Source organism: Cucurbita maxima, unplaced genomic scaffold (assembly GCF_002738345.1).
Source record: "Cucurbita maxima cultivar Rimu unplaced genomic scaffold, Cmax_1.0 Cma_Scf00003, whole genome shotgun sequence".
In the NCBI taxonomy this organism is placed as follows: Eukaryota; Viridiplantae; Streptophyta; class Magnoliopsida; order Cucurbitales; family Cucurbitaceae; genus Cucurbita; species Cucurbita maxima.
In genome coordinates this window covers 685,667-708,758 of record NW_019272019.1, presented here as the reverse complement: position 1 = coordinate 708,758, position 23,092 = coordinate 685,667, and the positions used below count along the sequence as shown (strand labels likewise).

The window sequence follows — 23,092 nt, the reverse complement described above, 5'->3', positions numbered from 1 at the left end:
CGGTACGTGAGCTGGGTTCAGAACGTCGTGAGACAGTTCGGTCCATATCCGGTGTGGGCGTTAGAGCATTGAGAGGACCTTTCCCTAGTACGAGAACCCAAGTACTCTCTTTCGGATCCAGGTGTCCAATTTGTAGATTTGTCATATCTACCCAATAACTTTTTTTAATTTTTTTAATTTTAGTTTTAATTATATCAAAATAATTATATGTTATTAAGAAATATATTTTATTAGTTAAGATTTTGTTAGTAATAGATTTTGATATATTTTATGATTTTGTTAATAATATATTTTATAGATTTTGATATATTTTATCTTATTTTTAAATTTTGTTAATAATATATTTTCTATTATTTTTTCGGAGTTAGTTGATAGCTTTCATCCTATTTAAACGTCATTCTTAATATTGGACTACCATGAATTTCAATTTCTTACTAAATAATTTTATTTTCCAAATTATTTAATTATTCATAAATATTTCAAATAATATCAAATTAATCTTTAAATTTAAAAATTTTTATAACATATATTTACTTATTTTAATCCCATTCAAATTTTAAATATATTTTATATTTAATATTTTTAAAATATTTAATATATCAAATATCATAAATATTTTTTTTCTTTTATATTAACATGCTTATATATTAAAAATTAATTTGAATATTTTAAAATTTAAGTTTTTTTTTATATTTAATATATCAATTTATTAAATATTTGGTTTCAATATTTGAAATTTTTTGCCTTTCAATATTATGAAATATTTATCATCCCAAACAATAATATATTTCGTGGTTTAGTCTTGTACGAACATATTGTATTATGATATTTCACTCATGTCTCCACATGAACGATTTAGATTAAATCATTTGTGACTATTACAGAGTGAATTGCATCAATACTGCTACTAAAATAATTTATATTATAAACAACTAGGTTGAGGCACGTGTATTGTGCTCTTCGTAACGAGATTCATGTCCTCTATAGTAAATGTTTCTTTTTCATTTAACCACCGAGATTCAAGTCGTCGTTAATTTTTTCAAAAAGGAAACCAATAAAGTAATCATTGTGAATATTCGAATTCACAATTTATGGATATGTGAGACATAAAATTAAACCCTGCAACTTTATTGATGTAGGTAGTTCTTTCAATTTCGTTCGAAAAAACATCATGTGAAACAGAATTGTATCGATTAAACTCGTAATTTGTCATAAATGAATCAATTTAGACTCTTTATTAACATTATATTTGAGAATTGTTCATGCATCAATTCTTACATTTTAAGATTTCATACGATCAAAATTTATGTATATCCAAAACCTAAAAATATCAATAACGTGCCCAAGCATGTCAGGTAATTCAGTCTTACGGTTCCTCTTAGGTACTCGTTTTATATGGACTTTTAGCTTAATGTTTGTATTCCATGGCCTTAAGGCTTGAGCGTTGTTCAAGGAGGTGTGGTAGGAGGAACACATAATTATATCAACATTTAAAAAAAAATCTAAAAAATTACAAAAACTGTTTAGTATTTTGTTTTAAAAGTACCCTTAAATTTTATAAAATTTCATTAATTTCGAAGATATTTTAAAAATCTAAAAAGTTTGACTGTTATTGTGTAGCACCCTCTTCTCATTAACGAGCCTATTCGTTCTCGCATTGCCTACGATCAAGTGACGTATGCTCAAGCCTTTGACCCCGTTCAAGAAGGTTTTAGAAAACGAGGCGATGTATGTTCGAGCCTTTAGTCTCAATTCAAGAAAAAGGTTTTAAAAAACAAAACAACGTATGTTCGAATCTCTGACCCCAATTCACAAAGAAGGTTTTAGAAGGCTATAAATATTCTGAAATAGAGTTTTGAAAACAAGATTTGAGAAATTAACAATTCTCAAAGAAGGTTTTAGAAAAGGCCATAGAGATTCTAAAATAGAGTTTTGAAAACAAGATTTGAGAAATTAACCATTAACGAGAGAGCGAGAGAGAGAATTTTACTCTCCATTTACCAGAAAAATAACTTCTAAAAGACAAGTTCATTGTAGCAAAGAGTTTTGGAATGACAAAATGATAGCAGTAGCCTCACACAATTCCAGTAGAAAAAACAAAGTATGAGCCCTTTTGGAGGACATCTATCAACTAAAGCAATAGCAAGAGCAAAACCCCACGTTTCATCATCATATGGCTACACTACACTACCTACCTCTTAAGCGGTAACTGCAGCTTGGCTTGCCAGCCTCTTCCTGGCTTCTTCAATGATGGATAGTTTGATACCCTTGCCCTTGGGCAGAGACACCCATGGCTTTGTCCCCTTACCAACTGTGAACACATTGCACAGCCGGGTTGCAAACTCGTGCCCGGTTGCATCCTGAACGTGGATCGTTTCAAAGCTTCCCTTGTGCTTCTCCCTGTTCTTTATCACTCCAACTCTGCCCCTGTTTCTTCCACCAGTTACCATCACAACATTTCCTACGTCGAACTTGATGAAATCAGCTATCTTGTTGGAGTCGAGGTCCAGCTTGATGGTGTCGTTCGCCTTGATTAGAGGGTCAGGATAACGGATTGTACGTCCATCGTAAGTGTTGAGGTATGGGATGCCCTTTTGCCCGAACTGCACTGAGCGAACTTTGCACAGCTTAAACTGCAAAAAGTAATGAGTCAAGCATGAATAGTCCAATTATAGCATGGACAATAAACAGTGTTCAACAACTCCAGTCTGTTACTCGAGAGGGTTAGGATATCGATGTAACATGTTAACAACCTGAAAAGGCATCTAACTCGAAGAAATCTGAACAATGCAAAATGGTTTTAGAATATGATGTTCCTCACCGCTAACAGATATTGTCCTCTTTGGGCTTTCCCAGGCTTCCCCTCAAAGTTTTAAAACGCATCGGCTAGGTAGAGGTTTTCACACCCTTACAAGAAATGTTTCGTTCCCCTCTCAACCAATGTGGGATCTCACAATCCACCCCCTTGGGGACCCAGCATCCTCACTGGCACACCGCCCCGTGCTTGGCTTTGATACCAACTGTAAACAGCCCAAACCCACCGCTAATAGACATTGTCCACTTCGGGTTTTCCCTTTTGGGCTTCCCCTCAAGGTTTTAAAACGCGTCTACTAAGGAGAGGTTTCCACACCCTTATAAGGAATATTTTGTTCCCCTCTCAACCAATATAGGATCTCACAATCTATGTACTATTGACGCCAAAAAAAACTCTTTCGTCAATAAAAACTCTTTCAATTTCATTTATTTTATTCGACTCTAATATACAACATATATCAGGTCAAAATTCAATATCAAAAGGAACAGTAGCTAACCTTAGCCTCTTCATCTCTGACTGAATGAAGGCGGAATCGGCCCTTTGTGTCATAAAGAAGCCGAAAATTCTCGTTTGTCTTAGGAATTGACACAACATCTAAAGGGGAGGGAGACAAAACAAAATGTTGTGGTTAAAATGTATATTAAAGAGTAATAAACAGAACAAACATGAAGCAGAACAAACATGAAGCAATTAAGAGACAAAGAATGCAACGGCCCAGGCCCACTATTAGCAGATATTGTCCCTTTGGGCATTTGAGCTTCCCCTCAAAGTTTTTAAAACGCGTCTGCTAGGGAGAGATTTCCACACCCTTATAAAGAATGTTTTGTTCTCCTCTCCAACCGATGTGGGATCTCACAATTCACCCCTCTTCGAGGCCCAGCGTCCTCGCTAGCACTCGTTCCCTTCTCCAATCGATGTGGGACCCTCCAATCCACCCTCCTTCGAGGCCCAGAGTCCTTGGTGGCACACCACCTCGTGTCCACCCCATTCAGGTCCCAGAGTCCTCATTAGCACTCGTTCTCATCTCCAATCGATATGAGACCCCCCAATCCACCCTCATTCAGGGATCAGCCTCCTCGCTAGCACATTGCCCGATGTCTAGCTCTGATACCATTTGTAACTGCCCAAGCCTACCACTAGCAGATATTGTCCTCTTCGGGATTTCTCATTCAAGCTTCCCCTTTAAAACGTATCAGCTAGGGAAAGGTTTCCACACCAAAATGTTTCATTCTCTTCCCTAATCGATGTGGGATCTCACAAAGAAGTTTCGATCAAGGAATGTTTATGAGTTGACAATCAAATCAATGGAACATATTATCAACATTATATTGTTTGGAGATAGTAATTTGACGGGTAAAGCTATAGTTGCATTTCCTATTATTTGCCCCATTCCCATTTACAGACAATGCTTTTCGTAGGCATTAAAATTGAAATGACATCTTCCATTGAGAAGAATGGGAAGAAAATGCGAAGCGAAAATGATGACAGAACTAACACTCAAACCACCAAAGATACATAATATACAACTTAAAATAAGGACCCCACCAGCCATTAGTAACAGCCTGATGTCAATGTGGAAGGATTACAATGATGAACACTCCATTACTTCCCTAATTTAGTTCATAAAATCAACAGCCAATTCCAAGAACATAAAACCAATTTAGCAAGCTATTCAAACAACTCTGCTATAGTAAGTTACAAAGTTTAAGAAAACCATACCCATGAAACCAGCAGGGAAAGTCTTGTCTGTCCTGACCTTCCCATCGACCAAGACATGTCGTTGCATTAAAATTGAAATTACCTCACGGTATGTGAGAGCATATTTCAATCGGTTCCTCAAAATAAGGATCAACGGAAGGCATTCCCTTGACTTATGAGGTCCAGATGAAGGTTTGGGAGCCTACGAAGAGATTTGAAAGGTAGAACAAAATGCATAAGCTCTAGACAAAAAGTAAAATCAATGAAAACAACAAATTTGACTCACAAATGCACCACCAAGTTTGTCAAGCATCCAATGCTTTGGGGCGTTGAGCCTCTTCAAATGCTTCTTCAATCCCCTTGCCTGTCATAGCCATAGCCATTAATTATCTATTTAAAACACCAAAACACAAGCATATACACAGAAATCGGGAGACCATAAGGAAAAGGAAACACAGTTGAGTAAAAGAATCATCGAAATGTAGAAGAAAACTAAAATACTCGGTTGAAAACACAATCAAAGAAACCAATCATACTTAAATAGAATCTTCCACATTGTTGTGGCCAACAAATTTTATCTCACAAAAATTTTTTAAAAATGTCACAAAGCGTTCCATCTGCAGAAGAACGAATGACCAAAATCCACAAGGATACAACGAAGAATACAATGAACAAATCAATCAAAGGAAGAAAGAATTCAGAAAGAGATCCACTGACCATATTGTCGAAGTGAAGCTCGAAGAAGCTAAACTGGAGTCGCCGCCGGCGTCTGTGGGGGGAGAAAGTAGGGTTTCAGTGATAGAAAGTGTTTGCTGGAACGAAAAATAAAAGGCTAATTGAGAAGAGAGGTTTATTTTTTTATTTTTTTATTTTTTTATTTTTAAAATATTTAGGATTTAATGTTATCTGAATTTACATAAAGGAAATAATATTTCTGTTAAATAATTTTATATTAGTTAATTTTACAAATTATTTTATATATATATATATATATATATATATATATATATATATTTTTTTTTTTTTTTTTTTTTTTTTTTTTTTTTTTTTTTTTTTTTTTTTTTTTTTTTTTTTTTTTTTTTTTTTTTTTTTTTTTTTTTTTTTTTTTTTTGTTCAAATTTTATATTAGGTAATAATATGCTAAATATATGTTTCCATGCCTCGAGTAAAAATGAGTTTAATAGGGGTTTAATTGTGTATTGTTCTACTAGTTATATGTCGTATAATGGTACGATTGTGGTATTGCAAGAGTATTATCAGTTAACCCTTAATAAGGAACCTGGTACTAATGGTGGGGATCACATTTGTACCTTCAGACATAGTGTGTCGTATATGCAACAATCAGTGTTATCTATACACTATGTGGGTGTGATTAAGGGATCTTCAACTATTCCCTACTCGTGATCTTCTCAAAGCAGGACAAAAACCACATAGAGTCAGCAAGCACGAGGGTTGCTCCCTCTTGTGTTAGATTCGTATCGTGAGACTATTAGGGTTAGGGCAACCACCCCTGATAGTTTATATGTCGTAGAGAACAAACCCCATAATGTATGACAAAAGATTAAAGCTCGTCTTGTGTCAAATAGGCATCGTGAGACTATTAGGGTTAGAGCGACCACCTGATAGTTTATATGTCGTAGAGAATAGACTCCACAAAGTATGGCAAAAGATCAAAATTCCTCGTGTCGTATTCGCATCGTGAGACTATTAGGGTTAGGGAAACCACCCTGATAGTTTATCTGTCGTAGAGAACAAACTCCATAATGTATGACAAATGATCAAAGTTCCTCTTGTGTCATATTGGCATCGTCAAACTATAAGGGTTAGAGAGACCACCCTGATAGTTTATATGTTGTAGAGAACAAACTCCACAATATATGACAAAAGATCAAAGTTTCTCTTATGTCATATTCACATCGTAAGACTATTAGCGTTAGGGCAACCACCCTGATAGTTTATCTGTCGTAGAGAACAAACTCCACAATGTATGACAAAATATCAAAGTTGAAAACTCGACGACATACATTAAAACTAGAACATAGTTATCTAGATATCATGAACTCCCCTAGCTCTAAAAAACTAACAAGTTAGTGAGAGCTTCGTTGAGCTAATGTAGAAAAGTTAGTAGCAGACCAACTAAAAATTAAAAGTAAGTAGAGATAGAACAGTAGAACCTAAACGTTAGTCTAGGCAAGCCTACAACATAGTTTTATGGCATTTGGATATGAGTAGGAATTCCTAGGGGTCCGTGTTGATCGTCTGGTAACCTCTCACAACGCCTCTTCCCAAATCTCTCTCCTCTAACAAACCCTATCATGCAAAACTTATGGAAGCAAATCTCCTTTCCAAATTCTTATTACTGTAAAGAGTTTTTCCTCACACGGTAGCTAATATTGAGACGCCCGATAGAAATTCAAGAAGGATTGGGTCATCATAGTAAATCAAACTTTCATTAAAGATAAATTGGTGACACCAGCATAAGCTAGTCAGGTAAGTGACCTACCATTGGAGTTATGTAGTTATGTAATTAAATGATGTATGATAGCGCATGTCTTGTGGCCCTTGCATACACCATATTATTTTATGTTATGCTCATGTGTTCTATGTCAATATGGTACTATGATATGTATGCATGTGATATTCATTACGCTATATTATGAATGAAATGAAATATTATGTATGTCATGTTATGTCTTGCCATGTAAAGTTATATGATGGATTATGTAATGACTGTCATGTGTACATGTAATATGTCATGGATGGAAGGAGAAATGGAATGAGTTATGCTATGGATGAAAATCATGGGGACCTCATGCATGTATGTATGCCATGTGCATTGGGATACTTTCCCGTTATGTTATGTTATTACGGACGAGTACCTTCGATATTTATGTTCCCCATGATATCATACGGGCCTTTCTTTTTCTATGACAGTCGACGACATGTAATGCATTGCGCTCAACCAAGTCAGGTCCATGGGATACATATACGATTCATAAATTTGATCAATGATTGACCACTAGGTCGATGGAGATTCATAAATTGACTCTCGTGGCGGTGTTCATAAGGTGAGCTCGTGCTCTTCAAGAAATTCAGGCAAAGGCCTTCTCGAGCTCGGTTTACTGAGAGGAAACATGAATTGAACGATTTTAATCGAAATTGGAGAAACGAGCCGCCACCCTAACGACACTCTTAGTCAAGCCTAAACATCACTAAAAAAGTATTCTCATAGTAGAAATGAAATCTAATTTAGTTCTTAAATATTTATATTTAATATTTTGATTTAAAATCTTTAAAATTTATTTAGACCTATGAATAGAATATTATTAAGATTTATATAGCTTTTAAAATAATAAAATTAAAATAAATATAAATATAAATATAAAAACATATAAACATGAACAAAATCACTAAGTTGTTAAAAATATATATTTTATATTGTATTATATTTTATAATTATTTTTAAAATTTTAAAAATCTTTTAATTTAAGATTCTACTTAAAAAAATAGAAATTAGGTTTTTTTTTCTTTTTTAATTTAATATTTTAATCTGATTTTAGCATCTAAAAATACATATTTATATTTTCTAATTATGTGTTTTATTTTATTTATTATATTTGGATCATTTATTATATTAGGATAAAAATAATAACTTTTTTAGATACAGATAAATATATAATATAATTAAATATATTTGAATTTTTTAAATAGCTTTTAATTAAAACTATTAATTATATTAACTTTTAAAATTTATAATATTATCTATTATCTATTATGATTTAATTTTCTCAATTTTTAATGAATTTTAACCACACTATTAAAATTTAAAAATTAGTTTTTTTTTTCATTAATACTCGGTTGCATTTGAAGAGGTAAATAGTTTATTTTTATTTTATTGAATGAGATTAATTTTATAATTAGTTAGTTTATTTTATTGAACGATATTAATTTGATTACAATTAATTAATTTTGAATTAAGAATTAAACTGAAAAAAGATTTTGTCCCGGTTTTAGGAAATATCAGTCTTAGAAAATAAAAAAGTATAGAATTAATTAAAAAAATAAAGTAAAACTAAGAAACCAACCCGAAGATTGTGAATATAATTAAAAAGAAAAGAATATATGTAAAAAATGTTAAAGAGTATTAAACATAGGAATAGAAAATAGAATATCGGGGTTAAAAAGATATTAAATAGTTTGTATGAAAATAATACTGTAACAAACCTATATAAATATTTCTAGACTTAACTCATGTAAATAATCTAACGTTCGCATTAAGTATAACACATGGACCAATATAAATTAGAGAAACCATTTTGTAGAAGTTGAAACTGATGTCATGGACTCACATACGTTAACTTGGATTTCAATAGAAAGAATCGAACTTTCATTAAGGATAAATTCGTGACATCATCCTAAGCTAATCAGGTAAGTGACCTTACTACATGATTATACTTGATGTTGACATGTGCCCCATGGGTCTGCACATGTCATATATATTGATATATGTGAATTGTTTGTGAATCGATATGCTTATGATATGATGTGTATATGTTGTAATATGTGAATTGTATGATAATACTTACGATACGATGTGTTCAATGTTATATTTGAGATAGGATACGAGAAAGATGCACTAAACGTAAAGTAATGATATGAGTAAGATATGTTCATAAAACGTTAAGGCTAGGTTACGTATCGAAGTGCTATGGATATAAGAGATTGATAAAACGATATGGTCACGATCGATTGATAAAAGAATACGATTATGTTATGGATAGAAAGGGATAGGATTATAATATATTGATGAAATAATAGCGTTAGGATATGTTTATGTGACGATATGACTAAGGTACGGTCATATAATGATATGACTGTAATATGTGTAAAAACGCTAAGGCTATAATAAGTTAGGGAACAATATGACCACAAATTGTTTATGATATGATATGATTATAATACGTCATTTGAATGAGGGATGTATATATATATAGTGATATGATATGAAATTAATACGAAAAATGTTATCATACGAGATATGTGATAAATTGACATGTTTATGATATGATATATTGTGATGCAATATATTATGATATGATATGTATATGATGAAATGTTATGTTATGTCTCCTAAATTGTATGTATACAACATAATATGAATGACATGAAATCACGATAATTGACATGAAATATAACTCTGTTAGAATTATGTATGATATGAGAATTAAAAAATGAGAAATGATATGATATGAATGATAAAAGATGTGTGAAATGATTTGAAAAATTATATGATATGAATGATAAACGATATATGAAATTATATGATAGGTATGGAACGCTAGCGGGGTTGTATTAAATGATAACAAAAACGGAAAAATATTGGGACTTCATGCATTACATGTACTTATGCATTGGGGGATACCTCTATTCCATCACGAGGGTACGGACGCGTACACTACTAAACAGGTGAAGTATCATTATGTTTTACATAATGCTGTCGTGACGGTTACTAATTCTAATGGGTGTCCGATGTAAGAAGCTACCAAAGCAGGCTCGCCTGACAAAAAAAGGGGGTCTAGTGGTGTTCAAACTGTCTGCTGAGCTCATACTTGCACGTATGGGTACACATCTAAGCTACCCATTAGGATAGTGTCATAGGAAAAGAGACTGATATGATAAGTCTCGTTATTGCATTTGAATCTTCTTGCATTTAACCCCAATAGTGGGTCACTTACTGACTATTCCTTAAAATACTCAAGGTACGTGTACCCTTATTTCAGGTTAAGGCAAGACATTTTTGTACGGCTGACAACGACATCACAACTCGAGACCATGACATGCATAGGGTAGTCATATTTATTTTCTCAGACTTAGGCTATAATAGGATGTTTTTTTTTTAAACGTTTATTTATTCTACTTAGTATTTTGTTGCATCGTTTTTAAAGGTGTTTCTGTAAGGATTCGAAATTTTCTACTTAATTTAAGGTCACTATTGTATACATATCATAAACATTGAATGTGGAAATACTTTATTTAAATTCCATAAAACGCAACTTTTATCTTAAAACACACCCATGGACTTACGTGTTTTGAAAACTCTTTTAAAACGACACTATTAAAGGCTAAATACAATAAATGAACGTTTAAATTAAAAACATCATATTCTAGCCCAAGCCTAAGAAAATAAATATTACTACCTTATGCATGGGCCATGGTCTCGAGTTGCGATGTCGTCGTCAACCGTACAAGAATGTCTTGCTTTGACTTGAAAAATGTAGTAGCACATAACTTGAGTATTTAAAGAAATATTTCATAAATGACTCCAGTATGGGGTTAAATGCAACAACATGCGAATGCAATGACGAGGCCTATCATTTAAATCCATTTTCCTACGGTAGTGTTCTAACGGTAACTTGGTTGTGTACCATATACTCTACACACAACCCATACGTGTGAGTATGGACTCACCAGTCAGTTCGCACACCGTTGGGCCACTTTCCTTGTCGGGCGAGCATATTCTGGGAGCTCCTTAGGCCAGATATCTGTTAGAACTAGTAACCACCACGATAGCATTATGTAAAATAAAAGGATCGTACCCCTACCGACAGCCTTATGTAAAACATAATAATCGTACGGCATCATTTTGTAAAACATAATGATCATACCCCTACCCATCATGATGAAATAGGGGTATCCCCAAATGCATAAGCACACATAATACGTGAGGTCCCAATATTTTTCCATTTTCGACATTATTAAATATAACCCTACTATCGTTTTACATACCTATCATGTTTTTACTCATTTTCAGTTCTCATATCATACATAATTCTAACGGAGTTATATTTCGTGTCATTCATAACATGTTGTATATATACAATTTAGAAAACATAACATAACATTTCATGCTTTTAACATGTCATTTCATAACATGCAATTCATACAACAATTGTTTCAATGGTCACACAAAATAATCTAAACATAACATATCACATCATAATATATCGTATCATAACATGTCATATTGTAAACACTTCATGGTTATATTGTTCCCTAACTTATCATATAGCTTTAACGTTGTTATACCTATCACAGTCATATTGTTACGTGAACGTACCTTAGTCATATCATCACAGGAACATATCCTAACGCTATCATTCTATCAGTCTATCACAAACCTATCACTTTCTACCCATAACCTAACCTTACTCTTTCATAAATCTCTCATATCCATAGCACTCCGGTATGTAACCTAACCTTAACGTTTTATGAACGTATCTTACTTCTATCGTTACATTTCGTTTTGTGCATCTTTCTTATATCCTATCTCAAACATATCATTGAATAAGAAACATATCGTTCCACAGACAATTTATACATATTAATATATATGACACATGCAGAACCATGAGACACGTGTTAACATCAAATATAATCATGCCTGAGGTCACTTACCTGATTAGCTTAGGCTGATGTCAATTAACTATGACATCAATTTACCTGATTAGCTTAGGTGGTGTCAATGAACCATGACATCAATTTCAATTTCAATTCTCTAAATTTTAGAATGTTCCATGTGTTAGACTTCACGTGAAGCTTGGAGACTTTATTGATTATATATAATTCTATTTTCATTAGATGTTTATTTTCTATTATATTTTACAAATCTTACCCTCCTACTTTTGTATTTATTTTAATTTAGTAAACACGTGTCTAGATTTTATTTTAAGATGAAGGTGACGTTTTATAAAATATTTCTGCATTCAATGTTTATGATATGTATACAATAAGACTTAAAATTAATTGAAACTTCAGGCCAAACCATTTATAACGAACAAAGTTTGAAAAGAGATTTAAAAAAAACATTGAATGATATGTATACAATAGCGACCTTAAAATTAATTGAAAGCCAAACCATTTATAACGAACAAAGTTTGAAAAGAGATTTAAAAAAATTTGAGTCGTTACACAAAATTATCTATAAAATTGAAACATCAGGACAGGACAGACTATTTATAACGAAACAAAGTTTGAAAAGAAATTGATAAATATGTAAATAGAAGATCACGAGTATTTCAATCTAATTAATTACTCATAAAAACACTAAATAATTTAAAATAATATATTCGAAATCAATAAATAATAATAGTACTAACTTCTAACTTAAAATTTTATATAATCTTAATATATATTTATTAATTTTATTTAAAGAATATTAAAAAAATAAAAAGGGGAAATTTTCAATCCTAAATTTAGAGAAAATTAAAATATATATTTTAAAATTGAAATTTACTTAAATATAATAATCATACATTTGATTTTTTTTTTTTTTTAAAAAATATAATTGGATAATAGCGTTATAATTAATTAAAAAAATATATAATGATTCAAAATCTCTGTAAATCTTAACAAATTTCCTAATTTTATTGGAGTACGTGTTTATCCGAACCTCTCTTTCCAATTATAAATTCTTGAGAGTGAGAGTTCAGATTTCACAGATCAATTGCTATCATCAAAACAATTTTAATTTTCTCTCTTTTCAGCTATGGAAATCGATTTGACTCCTCAGTTGGCCAAGAAGATCTATGGCTGTGATGGAGGCTCCTATTATTCCTGGTCTCCGAAGGAACTTCCGATGCTCCGTGAAGGTAACATCGGCGCTGCTAAGCTCGCGCTCGAGAAGAATGGCTTCGCTCTCCCTCGCTACTCCGATTCGGCTAAAGTCGCTTACGTTCTTCAAGGTAAATTTTCGATTCCGATTGCTTCGATGGAAAGAATGTCCTTCTGCTGTGCGATTTCTAGTAAATTTTAATTTCGATTCGATCATGTTTGAAGGTTGAAGAACTTCTGTAAGTTGATTAGGTTTTGTTTTGACTAAATTTCTATTTCAATTAGATCGATTATCAGTAGTGTTAAAATTATGCGCATGAATTCTTTTGATCAACTGGCTGTTCTGATCTGTTGATGATCAAAATGTTGTTCTCTGGTTTTTGTTCTGATTCAGGCAACGGAGTAGCCGGAATCATTCTGCCGGAATCTGAGGAGAAGGTGATTGCAATCAAGAAAGGAGATGCGATCGCTCTTCCATTCGGCGTGGTAACGTGGTGGTTCAACAAAGAAGCCACCGATCTGGTGGTTCTGTTCTTAGGCGACACTTCCAAGGCTCACAAATCCGGCGAGTTCACCGACTTCTTCCTAACTGGCGCCAACGGAATTTTCACCGGCTTCTCCACAGAATTTGTCGGACGAGCCTGGGACATGGACGAGGCGTCAGTGAAATCTCTGGTAAAAAGCCAAACCGGAACCGGAATCGTAAAGCTAAAGGACGGAGTCAAGATGCCAGAGCCAAAAAAGGAGCATCGAAATGGAATGGCGCTGAACTGCGAAGAGGCGCCACTTGATGTGGACGTGAAGAACGGCGGACGAGTTGTGGTCCTGAACACCAAAAACCTACCACTAGTAGGCGAGGTAGGCCTAGGTGCAGATCTGGTCCGATTGGACGGGAGTGCCATGTGCTCGCCAGGATTCTCGTGCGATTCCGCCCTGCAAGTGACCTACATCGTCAGAGGCAGCGGAAGAGCGGAGGTAGTAGGTGTGGACGGGAAGAAGGTTCTGGAAACAAGAGTGAAGGCTGGGAATCTGTTCATAGTGCCGAGATTCTTCGTGGTATCGAAGATCGGAGATCCGGAAGGAATGGAGTGGTTCTCCATCATTTCTACTCCAAATCCGGTTTTCACTCACTTGGCCGGCAGCATCGGCGTCTGGAAATCTCTTTCACCGGAAGTTATTCAGGCAGCCTTCAATGTGGATGCCGATTTGGTGAAGAATTTCTCTTCCAAGAGGGCTTCTGATGCCATATTCTTCCCTCCATCCAAGTAGTTTCATGAATTTTCAATCTGCATTCAATTAGTTAATAGTTTTTCAATCTGCTGTTCTTCGTCGTTTCTTTCTTCCATCCAATTAGTTTCATAGTTTTTCAGTCTGCTGTTCTTCGTGTTCTTCGAATCACAGTAAGTGAATTAAATATGTTTTTTTTGTTTTAATTTTGTTTTCATTGTGCTTTCTGTTCAGCTTAGGTTTACATCAGATTCCTTTTTTTGTTTGGTTATAATAGAGAATTGGTTAGATGTTTGGTAAAAATCAAAATTAAATGATCTTTTTTATATATAATTTGGTTTTTTTTTTTTTTAATTCCAATCTGACCCATTAAAAAATAGATTATCCATTAACATGTTTGATAAATAATAATAAATTAAGAATGTGTTACATGAATATTTGATAAATAATACTAAATTAAGAATGTTTTATGGACTTCGACTTGAATTGCCTAAATTAATGAACCTGTAATTGCCTATTGTCTATAAATTAAGAATGTGTTACGGACTTGGAACCGACTTAAACCTATAATTTCCTAAATTAATGAACTTGGAACCGACTTGAACCTGTAATCGACTTGAACCTATAATTGCCTAAATTAATGAACTTGGAACCGACTTGAACCTGTAATTGCCTAAATTAATGAACCTGTAATTGCCTACCTCTAATTGTCTAATTAGAAGTAACTGGTAGTTGACTAGAATTGCCTAGATTGCTTAATTAGAAGTAGTACCGACTTGATCCTGTAATTGCCTAATTAGGAGTGAGCGTTATCTACGCTTTATCCATTACCATGGGCACTTCCCGTTGTATGATTATTACACCTTATTTATCAAACTATGGACGCTTCTCATGGTAGGATAAAAAACAATCCTACGATTTTATAAATAATAAAAAGATAATTATTAGATATAAAATTAAAGTTATTGGGTTAGTTTTTTTTTTAATTATTTTAAAAAGGTTATTTTTATCCGTTCAACACTAATATGGATTATGAGTAACAAAAAAAAAAAAAAAAAAAAAAATCAAATGATTGAAATTCATAAATATAATATGACCCTAATTTATTTTTTTAAAGAGTGATTTGAATTTCAAAAAGAAAAAAATGGAATAAATATTAGGTAAAAAGAATATTAAATGAATGAACCACCTAATCATACCAATATTTTTATTATATATTTTCTATTTTTTTTAATATATATTATATAATAAAGTTTGGAAATCTATTTCTTTTTGGATTTCAATCAAGATAAAAATTTGGAATTTGATTCCAAATGATATGATTTTTTTTTAAGAAAAAACAAATTTTGTTTATAGGAATCCAATTCCCAATAATAGGTACAAAAAAAATGATGAACCTAATTTTGTTTTTTTTTTAATACAAATGTATTAATATTTTAGTAGTGGCCTAAAACTCGAGTTCGAAAATAAAAACATATTCTATTTTCAATAAAGTTATTATTTATGTTTATTCAGTAAGATCGTTATTGAATAAAGTGAATTTTACGATTATTAATTTAAATCCAATAAACTAAAAACTCTTTAGTTATAGTATAATTACTTAGACATAAAAGTGGATCAAGTTCAAGTATATAATCAAAATGATTTATAGTGCAGGGATGAGACTGAGTACCTTATCCTAGGACACTATGGATGCGACTCACTTTTGTATATGATATAAATAATGTGATCACTAAATTGTACATGTGAAGACATGTGAGTGGGGACGTCCTATGCAATGAGTATTGCATAAGATCAGACCATGAAGAAAATCACTCTCACTTTATAATGTCGTTTACTATTGAGACTGATTTTTTCATTCGATGACTTAGGTAACTCGATCTTAATCTTGAGCTAACTATGAACTCCTATTTATTCGGAATTATCCTTAGATTTGCATGGGTGAGAGTGACCCGAGTTCGCCGACTTAATAAGCCTCTCATTTTAGGGGTAAGACTAGGTGAATAACTGGGGACATACGGTGTAAGATGGAATCCACTCCTACCCGCTTTTAGGGATAGTAGAGAGATTGTTTCTTAAGTATTGACTCTAGGTCTTGACAAGGGGCCCCACCCTCTCATTGGCCTCAGAGGGATTCAGTTTGGTGGTTGGATCACTAACCAATTGTTCATTAGAGGATCCATGGGATTTTAGGAACAAGAAGTAACTAGGGGTAAAACGGTAAATTGACCTAGTTCTAGTTACGAACAACCTATGAAGGAGCGACTTACTAATCATTATTATATCAAATGGACAGAAATACATCTATAGTGAGGGGAGTGCAACTACTAAGCTATAGTAGAGTGTCTTAGTAATTAACGAATATTGGTTAACAAGGTTAATGAGTTTAGCCGGTTAATCTCGGATCCTTGGAGCCCATGATCTATAGGTCCATTAGATCCCTCTGCTAACTCATATCGGACTAAACCTTAGAATAGTGCGACGAGTGAGTTCGAAGGGTTCGTATTCAAATTAGGGAATACACGCTAAATATATACGATATATTCCGCACTTTATTTTAATTATGAATTAAACAAAAATAGAGAATTGGAGACATTTAAATAAGATTTAAACAAAGTTAGTATTCAAACTTAGAATGCCCTAAAGAAGGTAAGAATAGGAAAAAAAGGAATCCGCTCTATGGAATCTACTGTTATAAAGGTTTAGAGGCTTCCAGTCCCCGGAGGGGTAGCCCCAGTGTAAATGTTAATAAATAAAAAACCATTGAGAAGCTTGGAAGATTAATGCATAATACCAGTTCTTTGATGCGAAGCAAAACGAGAGTTGTAACGCTGTGGACATACGAGAGCCATGTCTCCAGAGAGAATCCTAAGTATACATACCCAACCAAGTCAATTATAGATGAGAACCCAAGAAACTCTTATAGGATTCTTTTTCTTTTTCGTTAATGGGTTAAGGGGGTTCCTTTATAAATTCAATATAGTATACCCTTTCCGAATCAGCATCTTTTTTTGTTTTACGCCCCGCTTCTGGCCAGGGGAGAGGGATTGAACCCCGGGGCTGGGAGCCGTAGATCTGCAGGGTGATGGCAGTCTACGGTGACAGTCTCGTCTACCTTGGTTACTCGTCATAGGGAAGACGATGTTGAGGAAATCGACCGAATGTCCGTGACGGTATGAATTAAGCAATTCAGTCAATAAACGGATTCATTCTCACTCCCACATGAGAAAAAATAGTCAAAGGTCTCGAGCAGAAAATGATCCTATTTGACTGCTATACATTGCTAACATTAAAAAATGGAATAATTCAGAATCTCGAGTAACTGGCCAAGCCTAATTTCTCTGATTTAACAATTCGTTTTTTTCTTGTAAGCTTAGCTAACAAATACGAAACCACCATAACATAAAGAAAGTTCCGAGACATCTCTTGGCTCAATGGAGTTAATGTGTCACAAATGCTTCCCGGTTGTTTCTTCTTTTTATTCTGTAATTGAACTAGGTAAAGTCAAGTCACTGCAATGAATTGACTCTCCCTTCTTTCACTGTGGTTAGAGCGTGAGCTTATTCCATGCGGTTATGCACTCTTCGAATAGGTTAGTGTGAGCTTATCCATGAGAAAGATTCTGGCTTTCGTGGGTCTCCGAGATCCTTCCGATGAACTGGCCGATGGATAATCGTCTGTCATACAAAGAGTCATAACATTGAATACACTCCCAGTGGGACGTCAGACGTCTTATCCATTAGGCCATGGACGCATCTCATTATTCAATCATTCGATGCCTTATCTATTAGGCCATAGTTCGATCTATAAATCAGGTTAGCAAAGGAATTACTATATGTCTCAAGAGATATGTCAATTTCCTTTTTTTCTTTTCGTCAATAACAAAGGAAAAATTCTCGAAAGTATTGGTAAAATGGTACGTATAGACGATATTCCTCAGGCATATTTATATTCCAAGAATCTAAATTATACTATTAAAAATTTATTAAATATTTAATAAAATTTAAATGTGAAACAATAAATTTGATTTGAGACGGATATATTGAGATATTTCTTTATTGCAATATTTGGACTACACGGTGTCGATCTTTTCAGTAGTTTTGTTTTAACTAATATCGTTATTATTGTCGTTTTTTTTAAACTAATATCATCAAAATGGATCTGATAGTTTCAAGCAAGTACCAAGTATAATCAGTGACCTCGGTTTAAGTCAACCAAGTAAGTGACTTGGTTTGATGGTTTGGTTGGATGAATTGTATTATGTATGATAACACGTGCCTTGTGGCTTCTACACATTTCATAATTATGATTGTTATGTACTACGTTATTATAATGCCTCTAATTTTCTTACCTAGATCAGAGACGTCACTTCATGATCTATCATTGGTTGAAAAAGAGAAACGAAGTGTTTTAAAACATTGGTTGGGCGCCAAAGGGAGTGGATTGTGAGATCTCACGTTGGCTAGAAAGGGGAATGAAGTATTTTAAAACCATGAGCCAAATAACAGCCAAAACCCACCGCTAATAGATACTATCAAGTTTAGGCTGTTACGTATCGCTCAGCCTCGTAGTTTTAAAATGGATCTCATATCAACTTATACTTTGATTAGTACGGGCCAAGTACCACCCCAAACCAACCGCTAGTAGATATTGTTTACTTTGGCCCGTTACGTATTGACGTCAGCCTCACAATTTTAAAACGCCACTACTAAGAAGAGGCTACACTCTTTTAAAAAACTATTTGTTCCCCTCTCAACCGACATGAGATCTCATACCAACTTATACTTTGATTAGCTAGAAGGGTATTTTTGTAATTTTATAAGTTTTAATTAAATTTTAAAAATAAAAAAAAATTGAAGAAAGGAGAATTAAAAAGATGAAAACAATGTCCACGTGTCATGGTTTGATTGGAAACCATAATAATTAAAAAAAAAAACAATCAGACAGCTCAACTTCAAATTCTCGACCGTAATGTTCCAACCGTATAATCGATATTAGTGATGCATTGTATCTCGTGAATGTTTCGTAATTATGATTTAAAATACAAAATAATTTTATAAATAATATTAAAAAATAACCGGACAACTCTTACTATGGGGTAAATATGATTTTTTTCGTACTAATTAAAATATCTAACGTTTGAATGGTAACTCGATAATTCTACAAATATAACCGGTCTAACTGTGAGATAAATGTAATTTTTTAAAAATAATTAAAAAAAACAACCCGAACACCCAATCAAACACACGATCGCCTAATTAGAAGTCAGACGCCTTATCCATTAGGCCATGGATGCTTTCCATCATATGAACACGTAGTTTAAGACTTTTCCCAAAAAACACAGAGCGAATTGATTACAGAATATCGAACGAATCTGTAGATCAAATTGGCAAACGGAGACGATTTTGTAAGCCAATTCCCATTTTTCTTTTCGTCAAAATTCCAACAATTTTGTTACAAAATCTCTTGAATTGGGTTAAAAAAAAAAAAAAAAACCAAAATGATTTATATGTTCGAGAGAAAGTTTTTGGAATTGTTAAGGATATTTAGTAATAAATTATAGTTTACCATATATATTATATTTGATATTTTATTATAACGCAAATATCTAATATTTGCCTTATTATCATACATATCTTTCCATTTATTGTTATTTCTATTTATTACTATTTCCATATCCTTGTAATTCATTTGATTATAAATAAGATAACTTTCACACCATTTAGGAGTGGTGGATTAATCAAACATTCACATGGTATCAGAGCCCTCTCGGTTTAACAACCCCGATCCTTTCTTTTCAATGGCTTTTGAATCCTCTAATCTTCTTCTCCACCACCCCTGCTGGTTTTGACGCCGCAGGGGCAGTCTTCATGGATGCCGTAGTCGGAGCCGATTGATTACTCTTCGGCTCCACCCTATTGACCTCCAAATCACCTTTCGTCATACTCTGTACATACAACCTCACCTTTTCCAACCCAATCGGTTTTCCTCTTGGCCAATATAGTCTCTCTTATTTTCTTCCCAATCAACCTTCATCCTTCACATAAACCCTAACCTAAACCTATCAATCTTTCGCAGAGATTTACCTTCGGAATCTGGGTGCCGCACTGGCCTATTCGCCAACCAAGTTGCCGCCGCCCTTCCTGCCAAAATTGGCTTGTTCGCCCGATGAGGTGACTCTTCCGACTGCCCTTCTCGCCAAAATTGGCTCCTTCGCCCAATGTGGCGACTCTTCCGGCTTCAACATTGTCTTTGTCCCTTGCTCTAGGTTTCCCTTTCTACTTCTTGGGGTTAGAAATATTCTCACCAGAGCCAAGGCAGCATCGTCGCTAAGCGACAATCCCTCTTCATGGGTTAGACATAAACTCGCCGAAGCCAAGGCAGCATCGCCGCTGAGCGGCGATCCCTCTGCAATTTTTGATGGCCAAGAACCGGGTTGTTAGCATCTTCATGAAAAGTGTTTCTCAACTTCTTTGAATTTTTCAGATTCAAGCTTCACGTTCGTTTAAATCCGACGCTTAGCTTGCGGTGGGGTGTTAAGGATATTTAGTAATAAATTATAGTTTACCATATATATTATATTTGATATTTTATTATAACGCAAATATCTAATATTTGCCTTATTATCATACATATCTTTCCATTTATTGTTATTTCTATTTATTACTATTTCCATATCCTTGTAATTCATTTGATTATAAATAAGATAACTTTCACACCATTTAGGAGTGGTGGATTAATCAAACATTCACAGGAATGACAATTAGTATCGTCATTACATTAGTTAAAACTTATTCATACTCGTTCGTTCCTACAGCAACAAGATGGACTTTAACCCGATTAAGAATAGACCCACTATTAAATCTCGAATCTAAATTTCTCTTACCTATATCTCTTGGTAATCTATCATTACCAAGATATATCGAGATATTTCATTTGGACTACAAGGTGACCGATCTTTGTAGTTGTTTTGTTTTAACTAATATCATCAAGATGATGGATCTGGCAGTTTCAAGCTAGTACCAAGTATATTCAGCAACTCTGGCTTAACTAAACAAGTGATTCGATTGTTGGTTTGATTGGATGAATTGTATTATGTATGATGACGCGTGTCTTGTGGCTTTTGCACGTTTCATAATTATGATTGTCATGTCATGTTATGGTAAGTCGTACTATGTTATTGTAACGTCCCTAATTTTCTTACCCAGATTAGAGACGTCGTTGTATGATCCCACATTGGTTGGAGAGGTAAACGAAACGTTTTAAAACCGTGAGGTTGACAACATAACGAGCCAAATAATAGCTAAAACCCACTGCTAGTAGATATTATCCGCTTTGGCTCGTTACGTATCGTTGTCAGCCTCACAACCCATTCAAGTGAAGTGCTCACTCAGGCTCTCAACTCTATTAATGAGTATATATACAAATTTGAGTACTCACAACGTTATATTCGTGATGCAATGAAAGAAACAATTGAAAATAATGAAGCTGAGCCGTCACGTCATCTTGTCAAGCATTTTCTACTTGTAACAGTCCAAGTACGTTGTTCTGTTTGGGCTTTCCCTTTCGAACTTCCTCTCAAGGTTTTTAAAATGCGTTTGCTGGAGAAAGGTTTCCACACCCTTACAAAATGTGTTTCGTTCTCCTCCCCAACAAATGTGAGATATCACATTATTAACTTTGTTTCACTCCTAACTTCTTCGATTTAATAGCTTTTTGTTTTAGCTCTAATTTGAGTGATTCAAAACCGTTGAAATTGTTATTCCAAATTCTACATTGTAGGCACTTCAAAACTCTGTCATTTTAATAATCAAGTGAATATTTATTATCATCAAAATATTAATGAATTAATTAAATAAAATTAATTAATTTGAGATTAAGAATGAATAAATCACCGGATCAAACTACTCAAAGAAAAATAACTTGAAGTACATAAAAATTAAGGTGCTACATTGTCTCGGTAATAATAACAATAAACTCATGCTCATATTTAAAATTTACTCGAAAGTAAATTAGCGCCTAAATTATTGCATCATAAATTTGAAGCAACTAACACAAGAATAAAATAAGATTTAAATTGATTAAATATGTACTGAGATATATTTTTTTAATACGATTTCAATATAATAGACATTAGGGTTTAGTCATAGAGTCATATCCGAGCAAATCTTGTTGTCTGTTCTAGAGGTTGCCACGAGTCAAACTAATGGTGTTAGAATCATAGCAAGATCTTGTGGAGAAAGTTTAGTACCGTTGGAACATATCAAGAGATTTGTCAACTACGATTCATGCAATGGTAGAGTCACTGCTTTCGAACAGATAAACTTAGACAGATAAACTTAATTCATCTCTCTGTAAAACTCAATATTGATCTTAGAAAAACTCTATCAATTGAGACATAAGAGTGTCAGGTTATCGACTTTACATGCTACATTAATGACTAAAATCTCATAAATTTCTAGTGAGTTGGATTAATCTAACAAAAAAATATATAACCCAACCACCGACCCAAAATTTTCAACTTAAAAAAAAAACCAATCCAACCCAAATCAAAGAAAAAAAAATTAACTCAACCCAATCTTGAAAGGTCCAAATTAATTGAGTTCTCGAGTCATTTAAGCACCCCTAATTCAAAATCTTTTCAAAATTAATGATTTGGAACATTCGATTCTCATTAGATTATCATCCCAAGTTCATAAGCTTAGGCCAAACGAAGAGATGTCTTATTCCAGTTGGCGTCCA

At 33.6% G+C, this 23,092-nt stretch overlaps 2 protein-coding genes across 2 annotated transcripts; one reads left to right on the top strand and one right to left on the bottom strand.

Annotated features, from left to right (window-relative positions):
* Positions 1 to 2,009: 2,009 nt before the first annotated feature.
* On the bottom strand, positions 2,010 to 5,345 carry LOC111477157 (40S ribosomal protein S4-3-like). The gene is made up of 5 exons (XM_023121168.1): positions 5,231 to 5,345; positions 4,800 to 4,877; positions 4,535 to 4,715; positions 3,312 to 3,409; positions 2,010 to 2,633 (listed from the first exon to the last, which is right to left on the bottom strand). The coding sequence occupies exons 1-5, from the start codon at positions 5,231 to 5,233 to the stop codon at positions 2,199 to 2,201; spliced, it is 795 nt and encodes a 264-aa protein (XP_022976936.1). The 5' UTR covers positions 5,234 to 5,345; the 3' UTR covers positions 2,010 to 2,198.
* Positions 5,346 to 12,925: 7,580 nt separating this feature from the next.
* LOC111477153 (glutelin type-D 1-like) lies at positions 12,926 to 14,556 on the top strand. Its single transcript, XM_023121159.1, has 2 exons — positions 12,926 to 13,254; positions 13,518 to 14,556. The coding sequence occupies exons 1-2, from the start codon at positions 13,059 to 13,061 to the stop codon at positions 14,390 to 14,392; spliced, it is 1,071 nt and encodes a 356-aa protein (XP_022976927.1). The 5' UTR covers positions 12,926 to 13,058; the 3' UTR covers positions 14,393 to 14,556.
* The last annotated feature ends 8,536 nt before the right edge of the window (positions 14,557 to 23,092 follow it).